The sequence below is a fragment of the Oncorhynchus mykiss genome, chromosome 13, assembly GCF_013265735.2.
Source record: "Oncorhynchus mykiss isolate Arlee chromosome 13, USDA_OmykA_1.1, whole genome shotgun sequence".
Classification (NCBI taxonomy): domain Eukaryota; kingdom Metazoa; phylum Chordata; class Actinopteri; order Salmoniformes; family Salmonidae; genus Oncorhynchus; species Oncorhynchus mykiss.
Window position 1 is genome coordinate 20,132,750 of NC_048577.1, and position 23,990 is coordinate 20,156,739.

The following is a 23,990-nucleotide window of genomic DNA, read 5'->3' on the forward strand; positions in this document are numbered from 1 at the left end:
TTGTTTACAGACAGACGATTTCACTTATCACACTACCATAATTCCAGTGGGTCAGAAGTTTACGTACACTAAGTTGACTGTGCCTTTAAACAGCTTGGAAAATTTCAGAAAATTATGTCATGGCTTTAGAAGCTTCTAATAGGCTAATTGACATAATTTGAGTCAATTGGAGGTGTACCTGTGGATTATTTCAAGGACTACCTTCACACTCAGTGCCTCTTTGCTTGATATGGGAAAATGGGAAAATCAAAATAAATCAGCCAAGACCTAAGAAAAAAATTGTAGACCTCCACAAGTCTGGTTCATCCTTGGGATAAATTTCCAAATGCCTGAAGATACCACGTTCATCTGTACAAACAATAGTACGCAAGTATAAACACCATGGGACCACGCAGCTGTCATACCGCTCAGGAAGGAGACGCGTTCTGTCTCCTAGAGATGAACGTGCGAAAAGTGCAAATCAATCCCAGAACAGCAGCAAAGGACCTTGTGAAGACGCTGGAGGAAACAGGTACAAAAGTATCTATATCCACAGTAAAAACGAGTCCTATATCGACATAACCTGAAAGGCTGCTCAGCAAGGAAGAAGCCACTGCTCCAAAACCGCCATAGAAAAGACAGTCTACGGTTTGCAACTGCACATGGGGACAAAGATCATACTTTTTGGAGAATTGTCCTCTGGTCTGATGAAAAATAAAAATAGAACTGTTTGGCCATAATGACCATTGTTATGTTTGGAGGAAAAAGGGGGAGGCTTGCAAGCCAAAGAACACCATCCCAACTGTGAAGCACAGGGGTGGCAGCATCATGTTGTGGGGGTGCTTTGCTGCAGGAGGGTCTGGTGCACTTCATAAAATAGATGGCATCATCAGGCAGGAAAATTATGTGGATATATTGAAGCAACATCAAGACATCAGTCAGGAAGTTAAAGCTTGGTCGCAAATGGGTCTTCCAAATGGACAATGACCCCAAGAAAACTTCCAAAATTGTGGCAAAATGGCTTAAGGACAACAAAGTCAAGGTATTGGAGTGGCTATCACAAAGCCCTGACCTCAATCCTATAGAAAAGTTGTGGGCAGAACTGAAAAAGCATGTGCGAGCAAGGAGGCCTAGAAACCTGACTCAGTTGCACCAGCTTTGTCAGGTGGAATGGGCCAAAATTCACCCAACTTATTGTGGGAAGCTTGTGGAAGGCTACCCGAAACGTTTGACCCAAGTTAAATAATTTAAAGGCAATGTTACCAAATACTAATTGAGAGTATGTAAACGTCTGACCCACTGGGAATGTGATGAAAAAAATTAAAGCTGAAATAAATCACTATTATTCTGACATTTCACATTCTTAAAATAAAGTGGTGATCCTAAATGACCTAAGACAGGGATTTTTACTTTTAAAATGTTAGAAATTGTGAAAAACTGAGTTGAAATGTATTTGGCTAAGGTGTACATAAACTTCTGACTTCAACTGTAACTTCTCATTTTGGCATTGTGGATATAAGCATCAAAATTAATTTTTTAGTATGTTCAGATTAACATCTCTTTTCTACTCAGAGATCTTGTCAAAAACTACCTTGAGTGGGCAATTTTAGCAAGTGACCTTTTGACCTGAAATTAAACCTCTCTGTAATTGGCTTAGGGAAGATAACATGTATGTCTCCATGGTGACCATGTCTGAGACCCTCCAGATACAACAGTCTTTTAAAACAAAACTAAACAGACAGGCCAGACAAAACAAAATGTCTACTGTCCATGTTTTTCTTGCGCCGTTCCCGTCACCAGGAGCAAGTTACAGGCCATGAACTGGACGTTGAGCACGTTGCTGGTGTTTCCCGTGTAGAGCCCCACCAGCTCGCTGGACGAGCTATCCGCGTGGGTCGTCCCATGGGAGTTTCGGATGTCCCACACCCTGACTGAGTTATCCATGGAAGAGGAGGCCACCAGGCTGCTGTCGGGGCTGAACGACAGGCTGGTGACACTGTCTGTGTGGCCCCTCAGGTCCTTGACCAGAGCGCCTGAGGCCAGGTCCCACAGCTTCACCCGCTGGTCCTCGCCCGCCGACGCCAGGTACTTCCCATTGGGCGCGAAGGCTACAGACAACACAGGGCCGCGGTGGCCTGTGAACAGGCGCACTGACGCCCCCTGCTGGGTACTCCAGAGGCGGACAGTTTTATCCGTGGAGCCTGTGGCTAGGTAGTTTGAGTTGGGGTGGAACTTGACACAGTCCACATCTGCTAGGTGGCCGGCGTAGAGCCTCAGGGGGTATGTCCTGGAGAAGGTCCAGAGGCGGGCAGTGCGGTCGTGGGAGCCGCTGGAAAAGTAGAGGCTGCAGGGGCTGACGTCCACGTCCCAGACGGGGTAGGCGTGGCCCTGGTAGAGGGCCGTGTTGGTGAAGCTGCCTAGGTCCCAGTAGCGAATGGACGTGTCCTCCGAGCAGGACAGCAGGCCTGAGCTGTCTGTCAGGAAGGCCGTGCGGAACACCGGACCGCTGTGGCCACGCAGGGTCTTGATCTCGCTGCCCGAGCCGTCCTCTTCATCTGCCTGAATACAGAGGGGGAAAAGCGCATTGACATTTTCAGAGGAAACACCATTGTACTGCCTAGATATGTGAACATTTCCCATAATTTTCAGCAGGGATACCAACATCTTAAAATATACTATTTCTGTAAAAATCCTAACCAAAGAAAATCCTCTCACCTCCTCTTCCAGCACGTCGCATGCTAAGCGGATGTGTGATACGTCGGCCCGGTGTGGCCTGGCCTTCAGTTTCCTGGCCCTAAGGCTCCATAGCTTGACGGCCGAACTGTCGAACCCGGCGGCCAGCAGCTTGCTGTCGGCCGACACCTCTGCCGCGTTCAGCAGCTGCTCCGTGTGCTGGAAGGCGTAGAAGCACACGGTGGTGAGTGATGGTGGCCCCTCACGCACCTTCTTAATGCAGTCCTGCAGTGCCTCCAGGGCCACCTCGCTCTGCGGGATCCCTGTGGGGACCTCCACCCCCGCCGCCTCCCCTCGCTCAGGGCCATCCGATCCCGACCACGAGGAGGTAGAGTTGGGGGCCGTGGTGGCGGCCCCGGCGGCTCCCGCTCCCGTCGTCCCATACAGCTGGTAGTCGGTGCGTGGTGAGGAGGTGACCTCTACCTGGACGTGGGTGCTGAGGGCCCTACAGAGGGTACTGTTGTCTTCACTCTGCAGATAGCGTAACAAGTAACTGTAGGCCGGCTCCGTCAGGTTTACCACGTACTTGTGGTCAAGGAAGGCCAGGAGCTTAGGGTTGGCGTTGACATCCTGCTGGGTGAGGACGTGGCGAAGCTGCTCCACGGTGGAGCGCTGCTCGGCGTCCCCCAGGAAGAGGCCGTGGAAGCGGCTGTAGAAGCCATCCACCGCCCCCTTCAAGCTGCAGCGCACCATGTCCAGGTGGAGATAAACAAAGAGCGGGTACAGGACGCAGCTCACCTCCTGGCCCCATGGCAATGCCGCTTCTGGACCGGAGAAAATAAACAAAGAGTAAGGCCACGATCTTATGCCCACAGTAACTAGCATAGCATTTACAATATATTGCTTCATACTAAGTGGTAAGCTAGTATAATGTTGCAAAGCAGCGTACATATCATCAGTCTCTACACAATTGTGAAGTACCTGAGAGAAAATTGCGTAGTCTGGAAAATTGGGTCTCGTACTGTTGAGGGTCAGCTTGACAAGGGGCAGCAGAGACAATGTTTGCACACCCCGACTCTGCCTGCACTGCTCAAAGAAAGAGAGACAATTAATAAGATTAGGTATACGAGTAATCACCATGAGTGTTAATACTGTTAATACTCATCCTAAACTGAAAGATGATGCTTGAGCTTCTCAATAAGTAAGATTTGCTGAATCATGTCTGCAAAAATAGTTGGCATCATTCACCCATTCAATCTGTGATACTAGTTTCACTTGATTTGGTCACTGATCTTTGCATTTGATACCGGCCAGCTGCCAATTCAAAGCCTCACCTGTGAGGTTGGCAGCCATCTCCTCTGCGGACTGGGACAGTTTAGCCCCCTTCAGGGAACTTTCAGTATCCACATACTGCCTCCGCTTCAGGTACTGAGCTACAGTGTACTGGATCTGCTCCGTGCGTACCCGCTTCATAACCTGGGAAAACACAAAACAGTATAGCAGCCTGGACAAAAGTAAAAGGCTTTATCTGTGCATTAAGACGTTGTTTAGCTGATGTAACCTACTGCATTGCATTAACATGTTAGTTAACTCATTACAAACACTGCTAGAAACTAGATAGCTATATTTATAGCTTCCTGGGATTACATTGACCCACGAGTAATTCACTTCAGTGCTGTTGAAGAGAAAAATGGGCTATATGACTAGCTAACACTTGCCAACGGAACCATTCAATAAAACTGCTAGCCAGTGTTAGCAAGGGTCGCCATGGAAACTTGGGAGAATGTCCGTACAAGTGAGCAACAAATGCACTGGTAAAAATACGCACCAAACAGCTTAAGCAAAGAGTATTTATTGCAGTCCTGTCATTAGCAAAATAACGTTAGCCAGCAGCTAAAGTTAGCTAAACTAGGCCCTTCGAACTTTAAGCGGGTTTAGCGAAAAACATATCAACAACATCATGGCCACTCACTGCATATCGTGCTGATATTCTTCCTTGTCAGTTACATCTATTAAGGAAATTATATTTATGCAATGTGATTTGTTCTTATCACAAATATCCCGCTGCCTTTCGTAGCAACCCCATCATCATGTATGTCCACCCCTTCCATCAAATAGCAGCTCGCTCACATCTTGGAGTCATCGATTGATCGACTCGTCTTGCCTGAATGTGATGGCAGGAAATCTATATCGTGTTCTGTTTACTGCCAACCAATACACAACAACTAGCTACTTGCAAAAGGCAATCAATTTACAATCAGTAATAGTGTCATTTTAATTGAAGGTATTATTAATAAATGACAATGCTATTCGTAAAAAATGTATTAGTGTTCAAACAAATGTTTTCAATGGCACGATCTAGTGGACCAACTATGTACTGCGAATCTGAGTTTGTATTTCATGACGTATATTTCATGCGCCTGAAGTTTCATATTGTGCGCGCAAAATAAGAAGAGCTGTCTGGAGTTGAATGAATATTGAACATTTTGGGGCACAGCTACGATGTTTAGCCCTCGTTCTACCCCTAGTTCAGGCCGAAGGCAGTCCTCAAGAGGCACCGGTAGAAAGAGTCTCGCCGGTACACCTACAGGGCTTCTCTTTTCCCCACGTAGGACGTCGTTAGCAGCGAGGTGAGTGTCCATGCGCCATCATTGTCAACAATGTCTCTTGAGGCACAGTCACTCGTGGAGTGTTTTTTAAAAACTGCTCGCCTTCTCATTTCCAGATCAACTCCCACGCGTGTCCAGAGCTACTCAACTTCAGACGCACTCCACTTCGATGTCCAGACGTTTGGCTCTTCTCTACCTGTCAAAGTCATGGAGGCTTTGACAATGGCTGATGGTGGGTCATTGACTCTTTCCTGTCATTATCTCTCTGCGAGTTATACATACTGTAGAATGCATTGTACAGGTCATCCGGATCAATGCAGTCTGGCTGATGTTCTCTCCCACGGGTTCTGTGTTTTGTGTCCCTCAGCCGATGACCAGATCTCTGTGAAGGTGGATGAGAGTGGCTGGGCCTGGATGGTGTGTGGAGAGAGACTGATCATCTGGAAGATCTGCCAGACTGCTGTTGCAAAGGTACAGTCCATTAGGTCACACCGTAGCGAAACGCTTTGAAACGGAACACAAAATGAGTGCTCCTTATTGGGCAAGTCCAGGTAGAACCCTACCTCTTTGTGTCACTCCGTTTCAACACTGGATACACAACCCTGGTAGATAATTATGAGATATGCAACACATTGATACAGTGTGTCCTATAATTAAAAGAAAAACATGCATTGCCAATGAGTGAACTTTCTCTGTTGTGTCTCCTAGTTGTCAGTATGTAAGGGCCTCCAGCTGCCTACTAGTGAGTTTGCCTACTATGCTGATCTCGTCTCCATATCATCTCCCAGCCCTCTGGAGACTGCCAGTGTTCAGGTAATCAATGACTATCAGGAAACTAACCTATTCAACCTCCGAAAATGCAAAAAAGTTCCCACCTGTCTGCCTAATGACTTTGCTGTTACAGTAGCTTTTAAGCAGCTAGCCTGAGTGTCAGTGTCTTTCTGCTTTAGTCTACTCGTTGTCTTTGACAAGGCGTTGAACTGAAATTCCAATCGACACACCATCAGTCGTGGTTGTTTACTGTTGTGGGACTTTTTCTTGAATGCTCAGTCTATCTCTGTCATGGCGGTGGCTCCAGAGGGAACAGCCCGGTTCTGGCCCAGTTTGGCCCACGAGGGGAATTACACTGAGACTGTGGTCGACATGGGCGAAAACCTCTGCAACTTTGTTGTGGCTGTTAGGGTAAGTTGTTATGTTGTGTATGCGTTGTTCTTGTTTTGAATACAACGCTGCTCCCTCAATCACAGATAAAGATGTATAGAGCAGGTTCTCATTATTAGTGGATTGAGAATTGCCAACAAATTGTGTGTAAAACGGTAGCACACATTTTATTTTTTTTATTTTATTTTTATTTCACCTTTATTTAACCAGGTAGGCTAGTTGAGAACAAGTTCTCATTTGCAACTGCGACCTGGCCAAGATAAAGCATAGCAGTATGAGCAGACAACACAGAGTTACACATGGAGTAAACAATTAACAAGTCAATAACACAGTAGAAAACAAAGGGGGAGTCTATATACAATGTGTGCAAAAGGCATGAGGTAGGCGAATAATTACAATTTTGCAGATTAACACTGGAGTGATAAATGATCAGATGGTCATGTACAGGTAGAGATATTGGTGTGCAAAAGAGCAGAAAAATAAATAAATAAAAACAGTATGGGGATGAGGTAGGTGAAAATGGGTGGGCTATTTACCAATAGACTATGTACAGCTGCAGCGATCGGTTAGCTGCTCAGATAGCAGATGTTTGAAGTTGGTGAGGGAGATAAAAGTCTCCAACTTCAGCGATTTTTGCAATTCGTTCCAGTCACAGGCAGCAGAGTACTGGAACGAAAGGCGGCCAAATGAGGTGTTGGCTTTAAGGATGATCAGTGAGATACACCTGCTGGAGCGCGTGCTACGGATGGGTGTTGCCATCGTGACCAGTGAGCTGAGATAAGGCGGAGCTTTACCTAGCATGGACTTGTAGATGACCTGGAGCCAGTGGGTCTGGCGACGAATATGTAGCGAGGGCCAGCCGACTAGCGCATACAAGTCGCAGTGGTGGGTGGTATAAGGTGCTTTAGTGACAAAACGGATGGCACTGTGATAGACTGCATCCAGTTTGCTGAGTAGAGTGTTGGAAGCCATTTTGTAGATGACATCGCCGAAGTCGAGGATCGGTAGGATAGTCAGTTTTACTAGTTTTACATACATTTTGAACATATTTATCTGATTAAACATTATGTGCTGTTGATTTCATCCCACTTCTTCTCCTCCCTCATCCCACCATCCCTCTCTTCCCTCAGGGGGGTAGTTTCATCGTGTCATCCTACAAGGGCCAGATGATGCGCCTCGGGGCGGACCCCTCCGGAAAGCTGCAGCAGAGGGCGCTACAGCAGGGCCAGGGGGTGCTCTCCGGCATCGGACGCCGCGTCTCCAGCCTGTTTGGCATGCGCGCCCCGCTCACCAACAACAATGCACGTTTCTTCTAGTGGAGTCCTATGAATCCCCAAATGATGGTCATTAATTGGTAATATGGTGATATCAGCTCACAGACCCTCTCCTCCCTCTGTAGCTCCACAGTGTTCTGTGGGTGGGCGAGACGGGCTGCCTGTATACTCTGACCTCCTGTGGGCTCAGTAAATGGGAGGTGGATGAGGTCACAGAGCACCAGGTCCTCAGCTGGGACTCCAGCCGCGCTCTAACGGAGAGTGTCGCCGACGCCATCTGGGTAAGCAGAGCAACACTTTACATGAATGTTGTGTTGCGTTACTTTATGTCAGGTTGCGGTAAATCACGGTGCGTTACTTTGAGGTGAACCGTCCTCTTGGTTGTACAGGTAACTGTCAAGATAAAGGAAACACTAGAGTAAATGAGGGACACAAAGCATGTGCTTCCTGAGTTAACATATCATGTTTAGCCATTTTGGTTACCGTGGCTAGAAGAGATCTCAGTTACTTTGAAAGAGGGGGATCAAAGGAGTATAGGGGGTTTAAAGTGTGTGTGTCTCAGTCACCAGATCTCAACCCAATTGAACACTTATATCAGATCCCGGAGCGATGCCTGAGACAGTGTTTTCCACCACTGTCAACAAAACACCAAATTATGGAATTTATTGTGGAAAAATGGTTTTGAATCCCTCCAATAGTGTTCCAGACACTTGTAGAATCGATGCCAAGGTGCATTGACGCTTTTCAGGCAGCTCGTGGTGGCCCAACGCCCTATTAAGACACTTAAGTTGGTGTTTCCTATATTTTGGTAGTTACCTATAGATTGGATGATTGTCCTGAAGGCATGATCTGTTTTCTCTCACCATCTATCAGGGGTCAGAGAGCAACTATGAGGAAATCAAGGAAGGAGTGAACGTTACCTACATGGACATGCAACTGAGCCAGTAAGTCGAGCTCTCATCTCGGTTTCTGGATGTGTATTTATCTCACTACGTGATTTGATGTAATAGTCAGCTGGTGACTGCAACTTTTTATGATTCTACATACTTCTGACTATAATTTTGTTTTCCAGGGATGGCCTGGTAGTGTTGGCGGCAGCCTGGCACCCTTCAGACTCCCCCTGCCTGGCCTACTTCTGCCTGGTCACCCTGCTGGACAACGGCAACAACATTTCTGATGAGCTCTCTGTGGAGGTCACCAAGTACAACCCCCCCTTCCAGGTCAGTCTTCACTCAATTGGGCTTCAACTGAAATTGTGTATTATGATTCACAAAATGTTTTTTTTTTGTTTGTTTTTTTGAGTTTGAAAGTGGCAATATGTTCCTTAAGTAGACTTTCTCTAAAAAAGCTCAAGGCTTCATGCATTTGGAATGCAATTTTTGCAGACATGAAAATATCAACCATATTGGTCTTCCTTCAGTTTAAATGTCGATGTTTTTGTCTAACGGTTGATATGTTGTGTTATTCCCCTCAGAGTGAGGATGCTCTCCAGGCCATGAGGCTGATGTTACCACGGGCCTCCAGCCCTGCTGCCTTCCTGTACAACGAGGAGCTGGTGTTTGCCTGCTCCACCGGTACCGGCAGAGGAGGTCTACCTGAGGAGAAGATCCCCTTCAACACACCTGGTAAGAGACCTGGATAATGGACTCAACGTTAGAGGACATTGGGTGCCTCTCAATAGTTTAAAGTTGGCCCATTTCCTCATCTCCTTTTCTTAATAACAAAATTGACAAGAAGAGGAAGCCTTTAGACTGTTGACATGCACCCAATGTTTTAAACTGAATGTTATTGATGAGTTGAATGGTGTAGATGGCTGCAACAGCTCTCAGTAATTCATAGTTATCATAATAATATCATCAACCTTTTTTTTTTGTCTTTTTAGCTCATTATCCATTTTCATGAATGGGCAATTTGACTTGACTCGCCTCCCATGTTTCTATTCTCACCGTCCTCCTTCATCTCTCCAGGTGACCGTCTGCGTGGTGGGGGCTGCTGTGCCAACCTGCCAGTGTTCTTCTCCCAGAACAGTGGTCTGGTGGCCGTGGTGGCCAGAGAGAGTGCTTCCATGCTGCCTGAGACCATGGAGGACTCCCTCTGCTTCTCCCTGGCTGGGGCCGGCCCTGAGGTAGAGAGTAGAGTCAGATGAATTAAAGCAGTGCCAGGTCTCTGATATGGATCGGGGTCACCAATTGACCTGTGTGAATAATGAGATGACATTAAATTGGTGAACTAGCAATGTTTAAAAACATTTTTCTTTCCATTTTCATTATTTTTACGTAATTGGTGAGTACACATTGTTTTATGACGTACGTTATTTATGACTTGACCCTTTTTTTGTTTCAAGGCAACTGCTATGGAGACTCCGACTAGGATGGAGCCTGTAGCGCAAGAGGACAAAACCAAACTCCTAAAAGCAGCGTTTCTGCAGTTCTGCCGGTAAGTCTGCAGAAAGATTGTGTGACGTTGGCCCCAATTGCTGAAGTTTGAGTTTTATTGACAGTGACACAGACCTCCGCTGTAAAACAAGGGACTTTGTTTGTTCCTCCCCTGAAAAAATGTCCCTGCGTTGAGGACAATGTGGGATTTAGGTCTGTGTAATTACTTGCTCTCTGTGATTGCATCTGCCCTGTTGTTGTTAAGCTCGAGCAGCTGTTACTGCCAAATGAGGGCGCAGGGCTCTGAGTTTTTTTTACAGAAAGAGAGAGGGAGTATTTGAGTGAGTGTGTGTGAGAGAATGTACATGTAGACAGAGTGAATGGGGTGTGTACACTTCAAATGAGTACCACTAAGTAATTATGTAAATTTATTTTGTGTTTTCGGGAATTACCTGGTTAAATGATCTAAGCAGTACACATTGTTACTATTGAGTTTACCTTATAATGTTGTGAGTAGAACGTAACTGTTGTGTTTGTCAGGAATGACCTGGTGGGGGCCCAGACCATGACAGACGAGCTGTTCCCCCCGGAGGGGGACGGAGACGGAGAGGTGGGCGGGGAGCTGGACCTGGTGGTGACCCGGATCAACCTGGACCTGGTGGATGACTACCCAGCCTCAGACCCCCGCTGGGCCGAGTCTGTCCCTGACGGTGGGAGGGAGGGAGGGATGGAGGGAGGGGAAGGAAGGAAAAGAGAACAGAAAGAGGGAGAGAAATGTAGATAGGCGAAGACATGGAAATCTGTAGTTCTTTTCTATCTAAATGATTGAATATAATGTTCCACATAGAAGTGACCTTGTTTCTGTGTTGTCGTGTCCAGAGAGTGCTGGCTTCCCCCTGACCTCCCTCATCATCCTCCACCAGCTAGAGGACAAGATGAAGGCCCACGGCTGCTTCATGGACTTCCTGCTACAGGTGGGGTACCTGCATAGAAATATATTTCAGTCCCGAATAATCCTGAATAATTCTAATCCTATGTGTCACCGTGGGATCGGACTTCATTCCAGGGCTCCTCACAGATCTATGAATAAAAACTGATATGTCATGACTTGAGTTCAACAACCTTACCTCGTTTCTTCCCACCCCTGTATCCTACTCTCTTCTACTTGCTCTCTCCCCCACTCCACCCCCCCCCCCCCCCCCCCCCCATCCCCCACAGGTGGGTCTCCTGGACCGGCTGGGCCAGACCGCGGTGCGCTCGTCTCCCATGGCGACGCGCCTGTTGCTGTGCGAGCACGCCGAGAAGCTACAGGCGGCCATGACGCTGAAGAACCACCACGCCAAGCACGGCGAGCTGGTCAATCGTGCCATCCTCATTGCCTTGAGGAAGAGCAACGCAACCGTGTCCACCAGCCTCACGGCCGCAGACGTCTTCTTCAGAGAGGTGACAATGACAGAGATAATATCCCCAGCAGGGCTGGGGTCTGGTGACAATGACAGAGATAATATCCCCAGCAGAGTCGGGGTCTTCACACAATTTAGATGATTTGAGATTCCAATTCAAATCATCAAATAATTTTGTCAATTCCAAAACATTAGCTTTGGGATTGTGGGAAGCTTCTGTCTTAGGCCTCAGGTGAGGTTATTAAGGTGTGTGTGTGTGTGTGTGTAGGTGTCTCAGATCTCCTCAGTCTTTGAGTGTCTACTAGAAGAGGAGGAGAGGACTTTGAAGGAGAACCCTGTGGACTCTGTGAAGTGGGCTGAAGTGGTGCTCAGTGTCAACACCATCATCAAGGTACACAACACAGGCAGTGCAGGCTCTCTGTATCCACATCCATAGTGTTAGTCACGTATCTCCCATGCATGTGTATGGTTGCCTTTTGATCATATGGTGTGCTTCTATATACTGTGTATCTAGAGTGCATTCGGAAAGTATTCAGACCCCTTGACTTTTTCCACATTTCAAATGTTATTTTTGTTACATTAGCGTTATTCTAAAATTTAAAAATGTATATGTTTTTTTCCCCCCTAGTCAATCTAAACACAATACTCCATAATGAGAAAGCAAATAGAGGTTTGTATAAATTTTTGCGAATGTCAACAAACAAAAAAACAATCACATTTACATAAGTATTCAGACCCTTTACTCAGTACTTTGTTGAAGCACCGTTGGCAGCGATTACAGCCCTGAGTCTTCTTGGGTATGGTGCCACAAGCTTGGCACACCTGTATTTGGGAGTTTCTCCCATTCTTCTCTGCAGATCCTCACAAGCTCTGTCAGGTTGGATGGGGAGCGTCACTGCACAGAGAATCTTGTTTCTCATGGTCAGAGTCCTTTAGGTGCCTTTTTGCAAACTCCAAGTGGGCTGTCATGTGCCTTTTTACTGAGGAATGGCTTCCATCTGGCCACCCTACCATAAAGGCCTGATTGGTAGAGTGCTGCAGAGATGGTTGTCTTTCTGGAAGGTTCTCCCATCTCCACAGAGGAACTCTGGAGCTCTGTCAGAGTGACCATCGGGTTCTTGGTCACTTCCCTGACCAAGCCCCGATTGCTCAGTTGGGCTGGGTGGCCAGCTCTAGGAAGAGTCTTGGTGGTTCCAAACTTCCTCCATCATTCTTAAATGGAGGCCACTGTGTTCTTGGGGATCTTCAATGTTGCAGACATTTTTTGGTACCCTTCCCCAGATCTATGCCTCGACACAATGAAAACAGGATGCACCTGAGTTCAATAGCAAAGGGTCTCATAGCAAAGGGTCTGAATACTTATGTAAATAAGGTATTTTATTTTTCATACATTTGCAAACATTTCTTAACCTGTTTTCGCTTTGTCATTATGGGGTATTGTGTGTAGATTAATGAGGAACAAAAAATAATTGTATACACTTTTGAACAAGACTGTAACCTAACAAAATGTGGGAAAAGTCAAGGGGCCAGAATACATTCCGAATGCACTGTATATACACTGAGTAAAAATATAAGCCCAACATTTAAAATATTGGTCCATGAGCTGAAATAAAAGGTCCTAGAAATGTTCCATATGCACAAAAACTTTATTTCTCTCTAATTTGTTTATGTTCCTGTTAGTGAGCATTTTTTCTTTGCCCAGATAATCCATCCACCTGACAGGTGTGGCATATCAAAAAGATGATTAAATGGCATGACCATTACACAGGTGCACCTTGTGCTGGGCCTGCCTCCCCAGGTGCTGGGCCTATGACCACCCATGGCTGTGCCCCTGCCCAGTCATGTGAATTCCATAGATTAGGGCCTAATGAATTTATTTAAATCGACTGATATCCTTATATGAACTGTAACTCAGTAAAATCATTGAAATTGTTGCCTCTAGCGTTTTTATATTTTTGTTCATATGTCTAGGTCATGTTGCGTGTGAGGTTGTATTTCTTGTGATGGCACAGTCAGTAATTTGTGTACGTTTGTGGGTTGTATTGCAGGACATGCTGCAGGCTGCTGGTCAGTACAGAGACACCAAGGCCTCACTGTACAGAGCCTCAGAGAGCACCCCTGCTGAGCCAGAATACATCCCATGGACCGGTACATTCCCTGTTGAACACACACATGCACATAGTAGTCGAAAGTAACTTCTTATAACGCCTTGTCTCCTTTTGTTAATGTCAACTGATCTGAAAAGACAGGATAGGTGAAAGCGATATGCTAGATCCCTTTCACTGCGATGAAGGAGAAACGTAAGACAATTGAGATGTGCCCTTAATCCCCAAACCTGTCTCTTTCTCGCCCCACAGCCTCTAGCGGTCTGGGAGGGGTTCGCACCGTCATCGCCCGCCAGCACGAGGTGATCCTGCGTGACGTGTACCCTCACGCCGACTCGGAGCTGCGCAATGGCCTGAACGAGCAGCTGGCAGCGCTGCTGGACGTGCTCCTGGGAGGCTACGTTGCCCAGCTGACCTCACTGAGACCGGGCCGTCCGGGCCAGCAGGACCGCTACAACACCCTGGAGATGGAGTACACGCAGCGCCGCTCTGAACTGCTCGCACCACTGTGTGAGTGGAGATTGAACGCAAAATACCGGGCGGCCATTTTGGCTCGAGTATTTGGTTACCAGGTCAAGCCATTTTGGAATACAAAATCATTTTTATCTTAATCCTTTCAGTGGAATTACACATTTTATAGCTAAATCTGGCTGATATTTTTCAGAAATTATAAGTCTGACTGCTTATTACATCCATTATAAAGGTATTATGTACACTTAAATAATATTAAGGGTGTTAACTTTTCTTTATGTTCCAGTGGAACTGGGTCAGTACCAGTGGGTGGCGGCACTGGCAGAGAAGTACTGTGACTTTGACATCCTGGTCCAGATGTGTGAGCAGACTGACAACCAAAACAGACTGCAGCACTACATGGCCAAGTTCGCCGACCAGGTTCGACACTAATCCTCTAAAACCAGGGTGGTGTTCATTAGGTGGAGAATTTTTGAAATGGGGAGGTACTACTTGAACTGGTCCAATAAGAACACAGGTGTTTGGTTGTTGTGGCAAAATGTTTTGCTACTGTGTGCCGTACTGAACACGACCCAATTTTATCACTGGTGTTTTATCAGATCTGGCACTAACAAAGGATATGTGCATGTCACATTTTTTGTTATTTAGCAGACCCTCTTATCCAGAGTGACTTACAGGAGCAATTAGGGTTAAGTGCCTTGCTCAAGGGCACATAGACAGATTTTCACCTAGTCGGCTCGGGGATTCAAACCAACAATCTTTTGGTTAGTGGCCCAACGCACTTAACCGCTAGCCTACCTGCCGTTACTCAGACTGCGCATGTAAATCATACATTGGTACCCATTATGGGATAACATCTATATTTTTTTTGTATCTCAAGCTAGGACTAAACTAAGATTCCATAGATGCTGCGTGTTTCATTTAATTTCCATGTCACTTCCTGTAGAACTTTGCGGACTTCCTGTTCCGCTGGTACATGGAGAAGGGGAAGAGGGGCAAGCTGCTCTCCCAGCCCATCGCCCAGCACCAGCAGCTGGCCAGCTTCCTGCAGTCCCACGAACACCTCAGCTGGCTGCACCACATCCACGTCCATGACTTCAGCAGTGTAATTGGAACACACACACACACACACTCTCTCATTCTCTCACACACACACACACACACATCAGTTGACCTTAGTAGCTAACTTGTGAACATGCCGCTTCTTATGAAAAGACATACCGTAGTTTGGCAGTTGCATAGTGCAGTTTCCAATGTTAAAGAGACAGTGTTGCATTTGTGATATGTATTTGACCATCTCTCTCTCTCCCCAGGCTTACAAAACCCTGTATGGCCAGGCCAACATGGAGACACGTTACTTTGTGAAGAAGAAGACCCTGTTGGCTCTCAGTAAACTGACTGCCCTGGCATCAGACATGCCTGAGGCTGTGATGAAGAAACATGTAGACGGTAAGGGGCTACTTGAGATACTTCTGCTTAATTCTCACTTAAATCATACATTATTGTCAATGGGAGTTATGAACATGTATTTTAAACTCTTAGTATTTAGCCCTAAGACAACAGACACTATTTGATGCAAAAGAAGCAAGGAAACCTCTGTTCACTGGAGGGTGTCTAATTGGTGAGTTCTGCAGGGATATCACCAGTGTTTTCTTTGTCATCCTACAGAAATGGTCGAGCAGGAGAGGTTCCTGCTGCACCAGGAGACTCTGCCCAAACAGCTGCTGGAGGAGAAACAACAGAACCCCGACACCATGCCCCTGCTCAGCGCTCACAACCTTATTAATGTAGGAACACACATCAGTGGACCACTCACATTACCACGTAACCCAACACAGACAACCTTACCAAAGCACCATTATAAACTGGGTGGTTCGAGCCCTGAATGCTGATTTGGCTGACAGCCGTGGTATATCTGACCGTATACCAGGGGGATGACAAAACATTCATTTTTGCTGCTCTAATTACATTGGTAGCCAGTTTTCTAATATATATAAGGCACCTCGGGGGTTTGATATATGGCCAATATACTATGGCTAAGGGCGGTATCCAGCCACTCTGTGTTGCGTTATGCATAATAGCTGTTAGCCGTGGTACATTGGCCGTATACCACATCATACATTGATACCCATTATGGGATCACGTTTTTTTTGTTATATCTCAAGCTAGGACTAAACTAAGATTCCATATACCACACCCACTCATGCTTATTGCTTAAGTAGACCACACTCGCAGTCGCACAACCAGTAACTCCACATAAATCCACATACCTGCCACCACACAGACACATGATGACAATACAACACACACATCTATCCTCCCTGTCACCAGCTGAACCCCAAAATACAACTCCTACAATTACCAATGGACTGACCTAATTTAACTATTTTCTCACCAGCTGTATATTTGTGATGACAACCGACGAGCCAATGAGTATGACTTCAAGAAGGCTCTGGATCTACTGGAGTACATAGACGAGGTAGTCCTACTGCCGCTAGCATGAATCCTTAGCTCAGGGTTGATTAATCAGGTCTGTCAGGGTTCACTGATATGGGGCATATTCTTGTTGCAGGAGGACGCTGTGGACATTGAGGGACTCAAGTGTGAGATCTTCTGCAAGGCCCTCAAGAAAGACGAGTAAGTACCGCTCAATGGCCCTAATCCTTCTAATATCTCACTCTGACTCCCTTTCTTGCTAATTTCCTAATTCCAAATCTGAAAGGATTGGATAGGTGTAAGTACACTGTTTGACACTTCTTACATTTTGTTTGTTGTCAAGTGTGCTTTCTATAGTGAATGCAATGAATGAATAAGCATTATTGTTGTTATTGTAAGTTTGCATTGAGCTTCCTTTTCGCTGTGTTGCTCACAGCTGGTTGTCTGCTGATGGGAACGATGACCCTCTGGAGGCAGCCAAGGACAGCATCTTTGTCAAGATCCTCCTCAAGCTCATACAAGAAGGTAAGCACTGCAGTAGCCATTTTGGTCTGGTGTCTGACTAAAGGATTTCACTTTATTCTCATCAGTTAATTTGTTCGGAAACAACACATTTCAAGAGTTGCTTAAGAGATATTTAGGAGATTGTTGAATTGTTGTAAAACAATTTTTTTTTAAATGAATGACAAAATATTGAAAAGGGGTATTGAGTGTCACTGCTCTGTTTATTATGTACCTCTTTATGACCCTTCCAACCTATTCAGAATGTGTTCTCTTGTTGTTTTCCAGGTGTTCCTCTACAGACCTACCTTCCTGACGTCAAAGACCTTCTTCAGCTGGACGAGATGGAGGCTTTGAAATCAAAGCCCACTTTTGAGTTTGTACTGCGGGCTAACTATGAACATTACCTGCAAGCACAGATCTGATGACCCCTGACCCCTTTCACAACTATGTCTCCCAGGTTGCACTTGGTTTGTTCCTTTCTTTCCATTTTTACTGTTTGTTTGACAAAAAGATAACGTGTTGCAATTTCGAAAATAAAAGTCATATTTCTGTAAATGTTCTGTTCTTTTGATTTTGGCATTCACAAAAGACTGGTTTAAGTTTTTTGAAAAACAAAATGTATTGTTTTATTTCCTTTACCTCGATAACCTGGGAAATGGCAACATATATGTAGATACACATCCTGAATCTCCAATACATCTAGATCTCCTGTGATAATTGCTTGAGTAAAAGTCAGGAGAGTATATGTCATGGATTCCGATGGAGCTGTAAGGCTATGACCAGGTAGATGAAACGGTACACACCTCGTGGAAAATCTACCTAGACTAGCCGCTCGAAATGAACACAACATCCATCTCGACCACAAGCCACGCGCATTGACTAACGTGCCGTGAAAGGCTATTGGGTTTCTGCAGCAAGCCATTGGGTGCTTGTGGCCTACATTGCCAACTGTATTGGTTTCTTGTTTAAATAGCGGGGCCTGACTCCTCAAGTGTCTCTCCAACCCTTCGAGGAGTCTGCAACTGATCCACTTTCACTGATGGCAGAAGCAGATGGCTTCTGTCTTGTCCTAAAAATAGAAAATGGCGGTTAAATTAGGGACATACACAATAAATTACAGCCACCGTCTTTATGTGGGGAGGGGGATTGAAAGTTCAGTAGCCGTATATGGGGTGGGATTGAAAGAACTCCCTCAGTAGAAGGTGTGCCAATAGCTTTTGATTGGCTTCCAAGCATACTTTTTTAAACCTTCTCAATAGTCTTGATTTACTATTTTGAGCAGTTGTCATAGGGATGGTGACTAACTACCTGGTAGAAACTTTCACAGATCTTTGACAGTTTGTTTGTGTCAAGGTTTGGAAGCCAGGCTTCTGCTGAATATTTGATCACAGGACTTCCTGTCTGGCTTGTAGAATGCCTCCATGGATGGGGTTGTTGTGTCTGGTTGGTATGGCGATAACATTTACGAGCCTGAGTATTGGTCCCGCATGGCGCTTGCAACGCCAGGGTTGTGGGTTTGATTCCCACGGAAGACCAGTACGGAAATGTTTGCACTCACTACTGTAAGTCGCTCTGGATAAGAGGGTCCGTTAAATGACAAATGTCAAAATGTTAATATTGGTATATGAAGTAGGCTATCCCATCAATAACGTAACAAAGCTCAGATATATTATAGGGACCAACGGAAGTTGGATAATGACATGCAATTTTAAACATTTTGTTTTCTTGTTCTAAAATACCTTTCCACAAGTACATTTAGTTTGATACCTTGGCAGTGATGAGTGAGCAGTTGGACAAACGTATCAGTTTATAGAGACACTTTTTTTTTTAAAGGCTGGGCTACAAAAAAGGAATTGTTCATGCCTTGGTGGCTGGCTGCAGCTGTTGGGCTGCATGGCTAGGGTCCTATCTGCTTTCACCTAACCCCTGTTCAGAGAAACCAGACCATGGCCACTGTTAGTAAATGCGGAAGTTACAAGTGACCAGCTACCACACGAAACGCCCCCATCTCAAACTTGATACAACTTCCCCCCATCTCTACTTGCCGATGTTGATGCTGGAAAATAAAGTCCACGTTAATTATTTTCCATGAAGTTTGAGATTTTAATGGCAGAATGTGTTTCAAACTTTTAGTATAAAAAAAGATGACTAGACTAACAGCTACACATACATCTTTGAAATATCATTTGAGAGACAACCCCCCCACCCCACCAAAAAAAGATGCTATTCTTAACATGTTCTTAAATCAATTAAAATAACATGCATCTGACAAAGAACCGGGTAAAATACACCGAGATATTCACTGTTCAATAACTTGTAGTGTTCCATTAAACAACCCTTTATAGAATCGCGCCTGCTCTAGCTGTAAAGGAATCAATATAAACCAATAAAATAACATGAATAGAATATGGGCTACCTTGACGAGGTGCGCTCAGGAAAGCAAGTCATTTGCAAAGAGTTGAACGGAAAAAAAATAATGCCACAGTCAATATCCTTGCATCATTGAATGATTTGGCACTGCATGCTGTCATAGAACGGGGAATATGGACGTGTGTAGTCCTGCGTCAAAGCGCGCCTGTGTTCAAAATGCCATGCTGGAGTCCGACGGATTACACCCCTTGGCTCTCCATACACGGGCCGAGCGCTACAGTTTGGATTCGGGACTACCTCTCCATATATGGACCGTCCTGCGCATTACGAAGGGCGACCCTGAGCTCTTCAGCGCTCGTCTACGGGAGTGTCCGGTGCGCACCCGTCCCAAGAACCAAATATGGATGAATGGGTCGGGAGAATTCCTGTGGAATAGATGGGCATTCCTAATGGTTGTCAGGAGACGAAAAAAGGTGGATGGCGTCGGGTATATAAGGTTGACGGCGGTTGCTGTCAGTCCTTAGCTGGAACCAGCAGTGGTAAAGTTCTGTAACTGAGCTTCTTCTAAAAGAAAACCAGGTAAGAGAACGGGCCCGTGGAATATTAGACCACGCTGCTGCACGAGGAGGTCAATACGAGGAGTGTATTTTTTTCTCTCTCTGGGGACATTACATCATGGACTCTGGATAAGGAATTAAACAAATCAAAGATAATCTACACAGTATTGTGACAGTCCGTGAAACTTGGCAGCCAATCACCGGCACAGTTGAACTTTTAGCCTACTTTCGTAAACTAAACAGATTTCACCTGGCTGTCAAATTATTATTATAATAACAGAAGAATTGGATGAAAATGAATTTGATTTGATACATTAGTCTAACTGCATAATGTAGGCTAATGCGTGCATGTAAAAAAACATGTTGATTTAATTGATAAATGATAATTGGTCTTTGAGATAAAATGATTTCAAATTACATTACAAAGTTTATTTGATATATTAAGATAATGTCAGACAAAATATTGAATTGGTCTACTGGATATTGGAAAACCTGTTATGTCAGCAGAGAGCGAGAGAAAGAAAGAGATCCACAACTTTGTATTGAATCAAAAGTTCCTGGAACGACTGCATTACATGCTTATAGGCTACCCTATATGATAGGTTACCCAATGTGTGTATTGATTGTTGATCTATTTAACCAGATGATCGACAGGTTTATAGTGCCTTACCTGAAATCCGTATTAATAGAAAACGTTTTCGTAATGTAAAATGACTCCATGGAACGATTTTTGAAATGTTTGTGGTCATTGTGTAATGTGCAGTCTAACGTTATCATGATCACTTTGGTAAAATTACCGAGACCACCATGTCAGACTACCGTGTCATATTTAAGCAATAAGACCTGAGGTGGTGTGGTATATGGCCAATATACCACGGCTAAGGGCTGTTCTTATGAAATATGCAACGTGGAGTGCCTGGACACAGCCCTTAGCTGTGGTATATTGGCTATATACCACACACCCCTGAGGTGCCTTATTGCTATTATAAACTGGTTACCAAAGTTATTTCTGTCATACTCTGTCATACAACACAACTCTTTAGAGTGCGATAGAAATAGTATACAAGCAGTTTTACTATGACTTCTGCAGTGCATGACCATGGGGTAGTGAAATAATTAGGCAGTATAAAGCTTAAATATTGGGGAATACAATATTTTGGGGGAATACAATAATAATTTAGTTGAAAAAATGGATAATTGATGGAGTACTGTAGTGCATCTAATGCAGGGGTGTCAAACTCATTCCATGGAGGGCCTAGTGTCGGCAGGTTTTTTTTTTTCTCATTTTAATTAAGACCTAGACAACCAGTTGAGGGGAGTTCTTTGCTAATTAGTGACCTTGATTCATCAATCGAGTACAAGGAAGGATTTAAAACCAGCAGACACTCGGCCCTCCGTAGAATGAGTTTGGCACCTGTAATCTAAGGGTTAAGAACATACATTGTGGACCCCACTTTGGAACCACTGGTGTAGGCAACCTAATATGTCTGATGGCATTCTTGGTCAACTCTCAGTGTAATGTGATTCTTTCTGTGTGAAAATTTGTTACGAGTGGATAATCTTCAGTGGGCATCCATGATGCATCAGCAACACATCCGAAAGTATCGTTTTTACGCACAGAATGTCGTTTTTACGCACAGAATGTAGGTGCGTAATGTCAGTGAGAGATCTTGCAGTAAGGAGGCTACTTACAGTATGATAAACGTGTGTTCCTTTTGCACCTTGTCTCAGAACCCACCAAGATGTGTGACGACGACGAGACTACCGCTCTTGTGTGCGACAATGGCTCCGGACTGGTCAAGGCTGGCTTCGCCGGTGACGACGCCCCCAGGGCTGTCTTCCCCTCCATTGTCGGTCGCCCTCGTCACCAGGTACGTAAAAGCACCACTCCTAGGTATGGATAGTTATGTGAATGAAGGCACCATACCTTGTTTCACGATATAGCCTACTATGATATCCAAAGTACAAAGATATGCGTAAAACACATATGGGCAAATATACACGAATTCAAGTTCAAAAATGCATTTAGGTATAGTTTACTAGTGCTAACATGTAATTTGTCAGGTGTGACGTTTCGTTTTAGTATCCAATGTGTAGTGTACCGTTAGATGGTAATGTGTAGTTGTGTGCGCCATGTCCTTGTCGGTGTCTCAATGGGCTTGTTCTGTCTCTTCCAGGGTGTGATGGTGGGTATGGGTCAGAAGGACTCCTACGTAGGAGACGAAGCTCAGAGCAAGAGGGGTATCCTGACCCTGAAGTACCCCATCGAGCACGGTATCATCACTAACTGGGACGACATGGAGAAGATCTGGCACCACACCTTCTACAACGAGCTGCGCGTGGCCCCCGAGGAGCACCCCACCCTGCTCACTGAGGCCCCCCTGAACCCCAAGGCCAACAGAGAGAAGATGACACAGATCATGTTCGAGACCTTCAACGTTCCCGCCATGTATGTGGCCATCCAGGCTGTCCTGTCCCTGTACGCTTCCGGTCGTACCACCGGTAAGAATTTGCCCCATGCACGCCTTTTCCCCCGCACACAACCCGCTATTTGTATTTCAAGTTGTTGGTGTTTGGGTTGTCTGCTTTACTGAATTGTGGTGTTTTCTGTGTTTAGGTATTGTGCTGGACTCCGGTGATGGTGTGACCCACAACGTCCCCATCTATGAGGGTTACGCTCTCCCCCACGCCATCATGCGTCTGGATCTGGCTGGTCGCGATCTGACTGACTACCTCATGAAGATCCTGACCGAGCGTGGCTACTCTTTCGTCACAACCGGTGAGCATGAACTTTGTGTTTTTGCACAGATATGCTTGTTTGGTCAATTTAAAGTATTAGAACGTTTTACGCACAAAAGCGCAAGACGCACGGGGATACTTTTACGCATTAACGGAAATGTTTCATTTCAGCCGAGCGTGAGATCGTGCGTGACATTAAGGAGAAGCTGTGCTATGTCGCCCTGGACTTCGAGAATGAAATGGCCACCGCCGCCTCCTCCTCCTCCCTGGAGAAGAGCTACGAGCTTCCCGACGGTCAGGTCATCACCATCGGTAACGAGCGTTTCCGTTGCCCAGAGACCCTCTTCCAGCCTTCCTTCATTGGTGCGTATTTACCGTTAAAGGCCTATAATATAATCCAACATAAAATATTCGGCCTAAAGAGTGGTTGAATATTAATATTGATCTTTGTATACCTGCACAGGTATGGAGTCCGCTGGTATTCATGAGACTGCCTACAACAGCATCATGAAGTGCGACATTGACATCCGTAAGGACCTGTACGCCAACAATGTGCTTTCCGGCGGTACCACGATGTACCCTGGTATTGCTGACCGTATGCAGAAGGAGATCACTGCCCTGGCCCCCAGCACCATGAAGATCAAGGTAATTACAAATAAACAATACTTTTACGCACAGTAAAATTGTTAAAAGAGATGCCATTGGTCTGCATAATTGTTTCATTGTCATTGTGTTACCTATGGTACCCAGTATCTAATACTGCTTTTCTCACTTGGCATAGATCATTGCCCCACCTGAGCGTAAATACTCCGTCTGGATCGGTGGCTCCATCCTGGCTTCCCTGTCCACTTTCCAGGCTATGTGGATCACCAAGCAGGAATACGACGAGGCAGGCCCCAGCATTGTCCACCGCAAGTGCTTCTAAATGCATTGTCAACATCTCGCTCAGGATCCAAGAAACAACGGCACACCGCCTTGCGATCAAGGGACAACTTTATACAACTGTTACATTGTAACAGCGAAAGCTCAGCAAAACGGAGAGAATGACGTTAACATCACGACGTGTGAGGAAAAATACCAACATGTGAATGTAAAATGTACATAAATGTTATTTATTGACCGTCCATCATTTGGTATTTTTTGGTGAGCACAGTCTGTTTTGGGGACAGAGGGTGACCACAACGTTGTTTTCTCTGGTTACCCGATATTGGCTCAGAAGTACGTGCCATCTGTACTCGAGCCAAACAGTATCAACTACTAACCATCAAGAGATCCACATAGGAAATAAAAACCATCTATTTTCAAACGTGTTTCTGTTATTTTGTTATTTTGAG

General features: G+C 45.4%; 3 protein-coding genes across 3 annotated transcripts; 2 read left to right on the forward strand and 1 right to left on the reverse strand.

Annotated features, from left to right (window-relative positions):
• Positions 1 to 1,347: 1,347 nt before the first annotated feature.
• On the reverse strand, positions 1,348 to 4,991 carry LOC110485861 (TAF5-like RNA polymerase II p300/CBP-associated factor-associated factor 65 kDa subunit 5L). Its single transcript, XM_021557061.2, has 5 exons — positions 4,625 to 4,991; positions 3,987 to 4,128; positions 3,634 to 3,738; positions 2,695 to 3,476; positions 1,348 to 2,538 (listed from the first exon to the last, which is right to left on the reverse strand). The coding sequence occupies exons 2-5, from the start codon at positions 4,123 to 4,125 to the stop codon at positions 1,741 to 1,743; spliced, it is 1,824 nt and encodes a 607-aa protein (XP_021412736.1). The 5' UTR covers positions 4,126 to 4,128; positions 4,625 to 4,991; the 3' UTR covers positions 1,348 to 1,740.
• A 57-nt stretch (positions 4,992 to 5,048) lies between these two features.
• LOC110485860 (nuclear pore complex protein Nup133) lies at positions 5,049 to 17,545 on the forward strand. The gene is made up of 26 exons (XM_036940548.1): positions 5,049 to 5,282; positions 5,378 to 5,493; positions 5,629 to 5,732; positions 5,970 to 6,074; positions 6,312 to 6,443; positions 7,553 to 7,723; positions 7,822 to 7,977; positions 8,570 to 8,640; positions 8,769 to 8,916; positions 9,171 to 9,321; positions 9,664 to 9,821; positions 10,041 to 10,132; positions 10,612 to 10,781; positions 10,951 to 11,045; positions 11,290 to 11,514; positions 11,743 to 11,865; positions 13,523 to 13,622; positions 13,832 to 14,089; positions 14,337 to 14,470; positions 14,997 to 15,155; positions 15,364 to 15,499; positions 15,719 to 15,837; positions 16,449 to 16,529; positions 16,623 to 16,687; positions 16,923 to 17,011; positions 17,276 to 17,545. Exons 1-26 carry the CDS (start codon positions 5,155 to 5,157, stop codon positions 17,410 to 17,412), a joined length of 3,423 nt encoding a protein of 1,140 aa, XP_036796443.1. The 5' UTR covers positions 5,049 to 5,154; the 3' UTR covers positions 17,413 to 17,545.
• A 2,262-nt stretch (positions 17,546 to 19,807) lies between these two features.
• LOC110485862 (actin, alpha skeletal muscle 2) lies at positions 19,808 to 23,962 on the forward strand. The gene is made up of 7 exons (XM_021557062.2): positions 19,808 to 19,939; positions 21,649 to 21,788; positions 22,095 to 22,419; positions 22,535 to 22,696; positions 22,828 to 23,019; positions 23,120 to 23,301; positions 23,438 to 23,962. Exons 2-7 carry the CDS (start codon positions 21,660 to 21,662, stop codon positions 23,579 to 23,581), a joined length of 1,134 nt encoding a protein of 377 aa, XP_021412737.1. The 5' UTR covers positions 19,808 to 19,939; positions 21,649 to 21,659; the 3' UTR covers positions 23,582 to 23,962.
• The last annotated feature ends 28 nt before the right edge of the window (positions 23,963 to 23,990 follow it).

Excerpts from the sequence above, each read along its gene's own strand:
- LOC110485861 (XM_021557061.2), bottom strand. The coding sequence starts at position 4,125 with ATGAAGCGGGTACGCACGGAGCAGATCCAGTACACTGTAGCTCAGTAC. Across the intron at positions 3,739-3,986 it reads GATGGCTGCCAACCTCACAG|TGCAGGCAGAGTCGGGGTGT; the intron begins GTGAGGCTTTGA and ends TTCTTTGAGCAG. Across the intron at positions 2,539-2,694 it reads GCGACGTGCTGGAAGAGGAG|GCAGATGAAGAGGACGGCTC; the intron begins GTGAGAGGATTT and ends CTCTGTATTCAG.
- LOC110485860 (XM_036940548.1), top strand. The coding sequence starts at position 5,155 with ATGTTTAGCCCTCGTTCTACCCCTAGTTCAGGCCGAAGGCAGTCCTCA. Across the intron at positions 5,733-5,969 it reads GCCAGACTGCTGTTGCAAAG|TTGTCAGTATGTAAGGGCCT; the intron begins GTACAGTCCATT and ends TGTGTCTCCTAG. Across the intron at positions 9,822-10,040 it reads TGGCTGGGGCCGGCCCTGAG|GCAACTGCTATGGAGACTCC; the intron begins GTAGAGAGTAGA and ends TTTTGTTTCAAG.
- LOC110485862 (XM_021557062.2), top strand. The coding sequence starts at position 21,660 with ATGTGTGACGACGACGAGACTACCGCTCTTGTGTGCGACAATGGCTCC. Across the intron at positions 21,789-22,094 it reads TCGGTCGCCCTCGTCACCAG|GGTGTGATGGTGGGTATGGG; the intron begins GTACGTAAAAGC and ends TGTCTCTTCCAG. Across the intron at positions 22,697-22,827 it reads CTACTCTTTCGTCACAACCG|CCGAGCGTGAGATCGTGCGT; the intron begins GTGAGCATGAAC and ends GTTTCATTTCAG.